The 11,282-nt window shown below is 43.7% G+C and overlaps 1 protein-coding gene across 1 annotated transcript; it reads right to left on the reverse strand.

Annotated features, from left to right (window-relative positions):
- Positions 1 to 1,403: 1,403 nt before the first annotated feature.
- Positions 1,404 to 11,067, reverse strand: GEM (GTP binding protein overexpressed in skeletal muscle; the record flags this gene model as incomplete). The annotated part of the gene is made up of 4 exons (XM_079722823.1): positions 10,728 to 11,067; positions 4,411 to 4,487; positions 3,182 to 3,386; positions 1,404 to 1,681 (listed from the first exon to the last, which is right to left on the reverse strand). Exons 1-4 carry the CDS (start codon positions 11,056 to 11,058, stop codon positions 1,404 to 1,406), a joined length of 891 nt encoding a protein of 296 aa, XP_079578949.1. The 5' UTR covers positions 11,059 to 11,067.
- Between the last annotated feature and the right edge of the window lie 215 nt (positions 11,068 to 11,282).

The following is an 11,282-nucleotide window of genomic DNA, read 5'->3' on the forward strand; positions in this document are numbered from 1 at the left end:
CAGGCTCCGGACGCGCAGGCTCAGCGGCCATGGCTCACGCGTGGGCCCAGCCGCTCCGCGGCACGTGGGATCTTCCCGGACCGGGGCACGAACCTGCATCCCCTGCACTGGCAGGCGGACTCTCAACCACTGCACCACCAGGGAAGCCCCCGGGGATACTCTTTAAAACAGATAATGACTGGGCTCTTGCCAATGAAGAGAAGAAATAAAATAATAGGTATGTTTCTCTATAATGTGCTTGCTCTGGAAGCTACATCAAAATGATCATAATCATCTTGAGTCGGGAGGAAAAACATTTAGGAATGCCTTTTTTTTCCAAAGATTTTATTTATTTTATTATAAGACATATAGGTAAAAACTTGAATATTCTGAAAAAGATAGAAAATGGTAATAAAATGGGCATTTTTCTTATTAAGAAACATGTTCATAAATATGCTTTATCAAATGTTAAAATGGTTATTTTGCAAAATAATAATAAATAGAGCAGAGCTGTGGCATAAAAGGGTCAACCCAAAATGCTGGAAGTATTTATGTCTTGTGTTTTATAAAACTTCAGACCTTCGATTATATTTAAAAATTTGGTATTTTGCACTCCAGGTTCTCAATAATTTAGATTTTAAAAATATTTTTTTATGATGGCCCTATGATTTTAAAAATAATGCAACATAAAACGTGGTTTGACTAAATAGAATTTGATTAAAATAATTTTCCTTTAAATAAAAAATTACAAGACAACAGTAGTAAAGATATAATTTTTTAGCCCATTAGTGGTACATGTAGCAGTTCCCAATTCTATAGACTTCTGGATCCCTGACTGTGGGCACTGAACAAAAATTGTTTACTAAGCTTTAGTTTCCAGCAAGTCCATCATTTCTTTTCACAGCTTCATGGAGCAATAACGGTGATGATCGTGATGAACCCAGTTCTGCAATCCTAGCTCCACAAATATAAGGTACAGAGAAAGAAGTTCTCCCTCCTTTGAATAATTCCTTTGATGGCTTTCCTGTATTTGTTCATGACCCACTGATTGGCCTCAAATTCACGTAACAGAACACCAGGCAAAATTTTAATAATGAAAAATTCTTGTCTAGGCATTATTTTGTAGGCTTCAATTCTCTACTAAGCCAAAGGAGAGGAAACACATGTGAACACCAACCATGTCCCCTAATGAGTCTTGGGTGTTCAAGCAGCAAAGGTCAGGCTTTTCCTGTAAATAAATACTGAGTCTTCACAAAGCTCTTTCATTTCTCATGCATTTTGTTTCCCATCAGCCTAGCACGTTAGTTCCCAGCTAACAGGGGAAGCCACATCTAACAATACTTAAGAATCCAATCTAATATAGATTATGGGTCCCAATGGCCTTCAGTGATGTCCACTGGGGGACATTGGATGACTCCGGGTGCCTAGAGCACAGAGAGGTCATGGCAGGATTTGGACTTGAGCTTGAAGGCCATGTTCTTGTTGTTTTTGGCCACGATCTTGCCCCAGAAGCGCCTGGCTTTCCTGGGGATGCTCTCCCTCCTCTTCTGGTAGGCCAGCCGCCGCTCGTTCTTCTCCTTGCTGTCCCGCCGGAGGCGGACCTGCCTCACAATGCCTTCAAACAGTTCCTTGACGTTGTGCTGGACAGCTGCAGAGGTCTCGATGAACTTGCAGTCGAACACCACGGCACACGCTCTCCCTTCTGGTGGAGAAAGGACAGGAGAAGAAAGTCAGGGGCGCTGCAGAATACGACCCTAAACACAGAAAGCCAAGCTGGATGAGGCCTGATTTTAAATGGTCCTCTAGGGAACTCTCAGTCAGTCATATATGCGATGGATACAGGAGGCCACTGGGACACATGTCCTCCCAGGGCTTAAATAGAAGGAAAGACCCTCACACGAAGATTCATGGAAACAGGAGAGGTGGGCTTTAGATCTGGCCCACCAAATTCACTGTGTGAAAGTCCAAATTCATCAAATATCGGAATATTAATTAGTCAAAGCCATAGCCTAAATTTATTCCCATAAGGAACTGGGTTGAATACTTTATAAACATTTTTTTAATGTTTACAACAATCTTTAAGAATACATTATCCCTTTCGGATAGGTGATGAGACTGGAGGGGAGAGAGGTGGTCCTTTAAAAACTTGAGGCAGTTCACATAGCCTGTAAGTGGCAGGTGTGAATCCAGGCCTGCTTCACTCTCAAGTTCATGTTCCTTACTCTTTCTCCTGAGTCAGTTTCCTGAATTGAAAATAAGAATCTGACTATTTGACTTTCCCCTCTGAAAAAAAATTTTTTAAGCTTTGATGAGATATTTTGAAAAAAATTGGAGAATTTCACACAGTCCAATACAATTACGGAAAACTATCCAAACAAGCTTTTCTGAAAGTCTCATTTTCGAATGTTCTATTGTGTTCAATGACCAGGTGTCCAAGTTTTGGTTTGGAAAAAAATGACTACTGTAGACAGTCATTTCCTAAGAGTAAGACATTCCCAAGCTGGTTGGGTCTATTAAGTATTCAACAGGGTTCTTTTCTCCTGGGTGGAGCCTGGCAACGCAGTATTTTATTTTATTTTTTTACCATCGTACCAAATCTGTATTAGGCCAATAAAATTTTAAGGGCCCCCAAAGGCACTTGGGTGCCAACTCAACAAATAGGAATTATCCCTGAACCAAGTATGACAAAGGATATGTGACACCATCGGACTGATGCCTTAACTGAAACTTAGGAAGCAAAGGGTAAGGGCTGGGAGGGTGTTTCTAGGGTCTACAGGAACCAGAGGCAACCAGAGTGGAATTCTTAATCTCAGTGAGACTCTCACAGTGCCCCTAAATCAAAGTTCCCATCCTTCTTGCTTGAAGATGCTACTTTCACTTCCCAGGACTCTTGAGATCTCCCTGGAGAATAGAAAGGACAAGGAGAAAGGGCTGGGGACTGCCAGTAAACCCCTGAGCATGACCTCTTCCCTAAAGGAATTCCAGGGAAAGCCTTAGGGATAGGGAGATTGGAATCCTGCAGGTAGAACAGGTGATCTGCTGGGGACATGGGCACCTTAGAGAGTATGCATAAAACTCCATGTGGCATTTTAATAAGTCCCTGGTTCCAGCTTCATGAAAGAGGAAGGAAAGAACAACTGTTGGAAGGAAAATGCAGGTGACCCAGAGACAGTTTCTATGGTATTGGCATCACTCCTCTCACCTGATACAGACACTTCCCGGCACCGCACCAGGTCACTTTTATTGCCAACCAGAATTATAGGAATGTCCTCTGCCTGCCGGGCCCTGCGGAGCTGGATTCGAAGCTCAGATGCCTTCTCAAAGCTGGCTCGGTCCGTGATGGAGTAGACAATCAGGTAGGCATCCCCGACTTGCATGCAGTGGTCTTGGAGCCACTCATTCTCCCCCTGATGAAATGAGATCTCCCATGAGCTCAGACTTGCCTGGTAAATGAGGTGTTAGTTTGAAAGAGACAATGTGTTTATCCTAAAGTACCCTTGCTGATATGAGAAAGGAAGAAAACTTATTCCAACTCTCCAAAAGGCATCAGTCTTCCATGCCTACAAGATGTCTGTGGCTGTAAAGACTCCTAGCTCAGACAGCACTGATGCCAAAAAGTTTTACTTTATGATTCCTCCTACAGCTTGAGTTGATAAATTATACAAAGAGTCTGCCAAACAATATTTCCAATTTTATTTAAACTACCAAAAATGAGTCCTTCCTGGCTTCCATAAAACTCTTTTGCCCCTAAGTGATAAAATTAAGAATCCTTTTGTTAGCATAGGAGGGTTCTTAATAAACAGAAGGTCTAGCAAATAGGCTCAGAAACCCCAAACCTTTGAAAAGAAAATATTGAAAACTAGTAGTGAGAGTGTCAGCTTCATATAATATGTTTTTATGTAGTTTAAAATTATCATCCATACTTACTGGCACTTTCTCTAAAACAAATACACTTTTTTGTATTCTTGAATAGAACTAAGGGCAAATCACTGCAACTTGCTTGTTATTCAAAGCTCATTTATGAACGACTTGTTCCTTAGAACAGTTTCATTCTTCAGAAGTAAATGCTTTTTTTTTTTTTTTTTTTTTTTTTTTTTTTTTGTGGTACGCGGGCCTCTCACTGTTGTGGCCTCTCCCGTTGCGGAGCACAGGCTCCGGATGCGCAGGCTCAGCAGCCATGGCTCACGGGCCCAGCCGCTCCGCGGCATATGGGATCCTCCCAGACCGGGGCACGAACCCGTATCCCCTGCATCGGCAGGCGGACTCTCAACCACTGCGCCACCAGGGAGGCCCAGAAGTAAATGCTTTTAATCAAGAAAATGAGTCCACCTCATCTGGAACATCAAAAAGGGCAATGTCACCCTTGCCCCAAACAGCCTGTTGGAAGGCAGGCCCTGAAGGAATTTACAGAGAGCTACAGGCTCTGCATACCTTATTTTCCCACATGTCCAGGAGTATAATTGTTGCACTTTCCCCATCAACAATCAGTGTTCGCTCATATGTATCTTCTGGAAAAGAAAGAACAGTGATCCTGGAGGCAGGCAAATAGGCAACACTTTTCTGAAAAGGGTATAGAAAATTATGCCAGAAAATAAACTTACTAAATATGCAATTAATTATGTCAATATACAGAGTAAACTGTGTAAATATTTACACAGGCAAATTATTTTTTTAATCACCTTCAACAACATTCTACGTATATTCCTCCAGTATTCTGCTTAGTAATGAGCAGAACACCTACGTCTTCTGAACATGTATCACTAAATGCTTGAAATGAAAAGCATTTGTTTTCATCATTTCTATACCTTTTATATAGTAAAACCATTCAGGAGAATAAACTCACATTACTCCTTTTGACTCAGAGTCCATGGACGGTGCCATGAGAAACACTAACTGCCCAGCAGAACTGTAAACCCAGCTCATAAGCCTTCCATGGAAACCCACTGCACCTTTCAGTGGGGTGATTACTGAACATTCACTGGCCATTTCAGGAGCTTTCAGCTCAGAGACGTTTCTCCTCTTTTGAGACGTGCAAGAAAAAAATCTTGAAACTATCCCTGCTTTGGTGAAGTTTTCTTCGTTAAAAAAACAATACAGTTCCCTAGGAATAAGTAGGCTTGTTTTTCCATCTTAAGTAGAGCAGAAGTGCAGTCTCCAGCTCTACTTAGTCATGGAAACCTTCCTCCCTGCACTTGAGCCCAGATTGAATGCAGGAGAAGGGTGAATGCAGTACAAAGGGCCAGAGCAGCTCCAGCCCAGAAACATCGGTAGGAGAGGTGAGGGGCGGATTCACGGAGTTCACTGGGATTTTTCTGCAAGAGAGGTTCCCACCAGTTCCACACAGTTGAACCCATACCCACTCTATTTGCACAATGAGGTTTCCTGTGTTGAATTGTATCATTTGAGAATTATGATCTTCATAATGATTTTTTGCCATTTCTCTTGCTGTTCCTTTGGCCTGGAATCTGTTCTCTCAAATATCGAAAGGCTTGTTCCCTTATCTCTTTCTGAGGGATGTGTTCCCTGACCATCTATTTAAAATTCCATCGCCTCTCTGCTACCAATAATCCTTACTCCCTTCCTTGTTTCATGTTTCTTCATTGTGCTGATTGCCATCTAACATGAATCCATTTAACGTACTTATTTTATTATTTTCTGTCCCTCTCGCCTTCCAGAACGTTAAGGCAGAGACTTGCATCTATGCTGCTTACTGCTATTTCCCCCAGCACCCAGGACAGTGCCTGGTAGATTGCAGGTGCTCAGTTAATACTTATCAAAGGAATGAATAAATGATAAATAGAGCATTGTGGCTTGGGAGCACAAGCAAACCTGAATTCAAATCTGGGTGCCATCTCTTATTAACTATTTGGCTCAGGACTGCTTACTTAAGTTCTCTGAGCCTCAGTTTCTTCGTATGTGAAATGGGATTGATAAGAGTATCCACACCTCAGGGCTGTGACAATGACATATATTAAGCCTGGGCACAAAGTAGGAATGCAATAAATGTTAGCTGTTATCACCACTTCTTCAGATGGAGGAAGCTGGCTCTTGCCATACTTGCGTTCCCTACCATAGGTAAATCCTAGCTTAAGAGCCCTGTATCGTAGGAACCAGGACATTTCCTGTTTCATTATAGTGAGGGGTTTATAAAAAGCAATGCTCCTGGTTCAGTGTTTCTTCCTCTAAGAATTAGAATCCGGAGAGGAAAAGAAAAGACAATATGGACAAATGAGAATAAAATTAGCCAGGAATGGCTTTGTCTTTCTGTCAGTTTTCCCATCTCTTTAGGTATCATTCTTCTAAATGATGTTGACAGTTTTCCCACTGGGGGATTTTAAGTCTATTATTCCCATCATGTTTGCCATCCACAATATATATCATGAATGGGATTGCAGTGGAATGCCTAATTTGGCTTACTGGAGAGTAGGGCCTCAGGACCTCAACAGGCACATTTATACAACCAAGTGCAAATCATCAAAGCTTGAGCAGCACAGATGGGGGTAGGGGGCGGGGGAGCTGACTGCCCCCTTACCACCTCAGAGTTTTTCTCTTTTCTCTGCGAGACCTCCCTGCACTCAGAAAACTCAAAAAAGCACTTTCTCTGCCCTCAGCTCATCACTCACCACGCAACAGTAGGCACAAGAGATTCATCTGAATCCTTAGTAGTTCAGACAGAAACATACTGTATCCCAATAGCTAAGGGGAAAAGCAAACTCAAGCTTTCTCTTGGTTTACGAGGTACCAGAAGAAGTCTGGAGAAAAAGTGGACTAAAGATTCCAGCTGCAGAAGTAAGGCCAAACTGCTTTGCTGTTCTGGAAAGTTCCTGACAGGATCATTCTGACTGGACTTACCTCTGCCTGAAAATCATTGTGCCGGAAACCCAAAAGCCTAAAGCAATACACCTCCGCCCTGCTTTGTGCATATGCCTTGCACCTGGGCTTACGTATCACCTCTGGCCACATGCCCCAAGGATTTCTCACTCAAAGCATCCTGCTTGAGAGCCTTCTGCAACCAGGAGAGGACCTGCTTGCAAGCAAAGCTCCATTTTCTCTTCCTCTCTTAGTCCCCACCTTTCAGCCTTTTCAAGGGTTAACTGGGTGAGAAGAGGGGAAATAAAAGAATATAAAATTCTAGAAGAGTCCTTTGAAATTTGCCCTGGGTTAAGGTGTATGGAGAAAGGGTTAAGGCCTATTGGCTTATAAGGCTTTTCAGTAACCTGCTCTGGGGAGTCCTCATTTTTACGGTCCTCTCCATGAAAGCCAGGGGTGTGTACTCACACCCTGCGTAGCAAGAGAGATCATCCTGAGGTGTGGGATGGAGTTTTTTGTCTGCAGCCATTTTCCCTGGACTAACGCACCTCGATTTGTCTGTCTGCATTTGACCCCCACTGTGCCTGGAGGACCATCCTGCTCAAGACTGGCTCAAACGCTGTGTGTGAACCTGCCCAAGAGTTCTCTTACCCGCTGAAACCGGCTAAGGCAGCCCCTCGAAAGTTCTGAGGCTCCAGCATCCCTCTCCCCTCAAAACTCTCAACTGCTTTCAGCTTTCAGAGTGCAGGGGATCCCAAGGAACCCTAAAGGAACTCCGGCTTAGGAATACTGGCCTCTCCTCTAGTGGCTCACGTCTCCTCTGCACATATCACAGGGCCCCAGCCAAGAGGGACCAAAGTGGATGAGAACTTCAAGCAATGAAAGGTCCAGTTGTGGAAAGTAAGCCCAAGGAAAGGAAACAACAGATTCAGAATCAGCTCTAACTAATGTTCATTCACTCAGTACTTACTATGTGCCAGGCACTATCACCTGTTATCCTCTTAATACACTTTGAAGTACTTATTGTCCCTATTTTACTAATAAGGAGGGTAAGTTTCTTGTCTCCAGAGCACCTAGCTAAGTCAGTGTCAAAACTGGGGTCCAAACTCACATCATCAGGCTGCGAGTCCGGTGCTCTCTCCTGTACTCCCTGTGCACACGTGCAACGCCTTCCACCTACCCCAGGGCTTCCAAATCCTAGTGGTCCTTAGGGTCCAGCTCAGAGACCAGCACTTCCATGAACCCTTTTCTGATTTTCACAGCCAGAAGTAATATTTATTTTCTCCTCTGAATTCCCACAGCACTGCCCTTGTACCTCTTTGAAGACACTTATCACATCCTATCGATTTATAGTTGATCTCTACTGCATATACTGTAAGCATCTTTAAGGAAGAAGCCCCACGACTCTTTGTATGTCCTCAGAGTGTCGCATCAAGCTCCACGGTATAGGTTCAGTAACTGTTTAGGGATGAATGGATGGATGGATGAATGAATGAACGGCATTAAGTGTGCACAGAGAGTCATAAGATTATTGCAATATAATCTTAACAACATCCATCTTTATTTGGAGAAATGATGATGAGAGTATTGTGTAGTTTTTTTCTTATGGTTAATGCCGAAAAAAGAACAATGCAGTGAAATGCCGTGGAAAACCCTCTCCTTGGGAAACATAAAAGCCAACTAGCGATTCCAATAGCCACCTATACGTAAGCGCTGTAACCCTAGACAGTATAAATTTAGTTACTCAGATAGGACACGTTAGGTAGGATGAGTCAGCTGAGAAGCTTCTTGTTGCCCAAGATTCCCTCTGTGAGGAGATGATAAGGAAAGGATTCTCTCTATCAACTGCCCCCTCTCCCTATTAAACAAAGAAGCTTCCCAGATACAGAAGCCTGCCTTCCCGTTTCAGGGATGGGTCAATCTCCTTAATACTCTATGCCTATGGGGATACTGCCCTCTGGATAGATACCACTGCACTCTAATGGACAAACAGTTTTGAAAGTCTGCTCTCCACTAACTGTTTCAATTCCTCCCTCCTAAAGAAACAAACAAAAACTCTTGGTTGGTCTCTTCTTTATATCAGTCTCCAAAGCACTTTATTATTACTTCTTAAGGTATTCATATAATTTTATCCTGCTCTGAATTATAGCCACTGACACTTAGCTCCTTCCTAAGAGGGTATGTATGATGTACCTCGTTCATCCCTGGGTACCCCAGAGCCTAGCATGGAGCCAGGCATGTGGTCGGTACCCAGCCCAATGTGCTACAGTACGTAACAGCATTTGGATGCTAAATCCAGGGGCTGCCGAGTACAGCGAAAGAACACAGGATTTAGGTTCAACCACAACTAGTTTTGAATCCTGTCCAGACCATGGACTAGCTTTTTCACCCTGAGAAAGTCACTTGACTTCATAAGCTTCCATTTCTTCACCTGTAAAATAGGGATATTAATACCAAATTGGTTCAATTTTCGTAAGCATTATCAAAATACTTGTGGGAAGTACTTAGCATGGTGCCTGGCACATAGCAAGTTCCTTATCAATGACAGAAGGAGAACACCACCAAACTAACATTATAAAATCCTGAGTTCTAATTCCAGCCATCCCAGTGGGTGATTCTAGGAAAGTCCCTAAGACTCAGTTTACTCATATGAGCACAGCAATAATGTCAGGACCAAAATAAACAGTAGCAAATATAAGGCTCCCAATAAAGTGCATGTCCCACTGCGAATGTGCATTCTAGATGGTAGTTCCTCCTCCCTTTCTCCTATAGTGACACTCCCCCACAGGCTTTTACATAAAAAGAGATACTGACCCTCTTTCTCCCTTGAAATAGGGTTTAGCTATCGTCCCTGAGATTTCAGGAGTGAGGAGAGAAATCAATGTTCCATCAGTGAGTCATCATTTAAAGCCAGTCAGAGCTGCCTCATGAAGCAGTGAACTCCCAGACAATGGAAGAATAAACGTTTAGTAGAAATGGGCTGACAGTAGTGAGCAAGGAGTAGGATTTCTATGCATGAAGTAGAGGGCAGAACCGACTCATCACTAAGACATCTTCCTACTCCGGAAGTCTGTGATTCACCTGTGAGTTGCAACTGAGCGTAGAGACAGACCATGCCACTGGGACAAGCACTGGAAGGCTCTTCCTTCATTTCCGCAGCTGCAAACAGGGACACACAGAGACCCTGGCATTGTCTAAGATGGGAGCCGTGGCTGAAAGACGCTGTATGAAAACCACCGACTATTAGGGTCCTCATCTTACTTCCCAGAATGTAGTGCTATGCTTTACACGTATTTGAGGAATATGTGAATTTTTGAGATTGTGTCACCTCAAATTAGTTTTGGAAATCAAGGCTTAAATAATAAATCTTTTAAATGAGATTGTACAGGGCAAGTTGTCTTGAAAAACTGTAAGACTATACAAATATATGTATCATCATTGTTGTATTTCAATATTTTTTTAAATGTGCTATTTAAAATACAGATTTTAAATGATTTTATACCCTCAAAAGCCTCTAATATTGCAATAAACAAACTAATGGATTCATCCTAACAGTTTTTCAAATCGGTTTGGTTTTAGGTATCACCATGGAAAAAAGGCTGTGTCTACACTCAGTTCCTGAAAGGTCCAGGTCAGAAATGGCAAAAGCCAGAGGTGGGACCCTGACCCTCTGGCTCTGCCCTCTATCATCTGTCTCCCCAGGCCCTTTAGAGCTGGAATCTAAGAAATTCCCTTTCTGGCCCAGGTTCTATCTACGAGCATTTTCATTTTCTTGTCCCAGGGGCTTACGCCAGTGCTTCTGTGGGGACTCAGCTCCCGAGCCAGAGCCAAGAATGCATAATCGCAGTTCCCAACTCTGCAGATAAATGACCCACCTACTTGTTCTTTCTCCTGGACCACTGCTGACCACAGAAGCCCGCTGGGGCTGGTCCACCTACCTCCCAGCATTTCGCAGTCACTGTCCATGCTGTCATGCACGCCTGCAAAGATGCTGGCCAGAGTGGACTTGCCCACCCCCTGTTCCCCTATGAGAACCACCCGGTAGTAGGTGTTCCCCGACTCAGAGGAGATGACTGAGTCCGTGGAGTCGGAGGACCAGCTCCGGCGGCAGTGGTCCTCGGGGGTAGCAGAGTGACGGTTGCGCTGGCTGTACTGGTGGGGCTCTTTCTGGACCATCAGATGCCTGCCATCGGCTGGGACGCTCCAGCGCTGCTGCTGCGGCTGCATGCCCACAGTGCCCTGGCGCATGGTGACATTATTCAGAGTCATCGTTGGGTCCTAGAGAGCAAAGCAGCCATGATGTTAGCATTAGGAAGCATGAGTGAGAGCTCAGGGGGCTTAAACACAGTGGTCAGTGATGTTTTACTAAATGAGGTGAGACCCAAGAAACCCTAACACAAGGAACACCAATGAAGCAGTCAACAGGCTTTCAACCGAACACACACACACACACACACACACACACACACACACACACACACACTCTGTTACCA

The sequence above is a fragment of the Hyperoodon ampullatus genome (assembly GCF_949752795.1).
Source record: "Hyperoodon ampullatus genome assembly, chromosome: 17".
Classification (NCBI taxonomy): Eukaryota; Metazoa; Chordata; class Mammalia; order Artiodactyla; family Ziphiidae; genus Hyperoodon; species Hyperoodon ampullatus.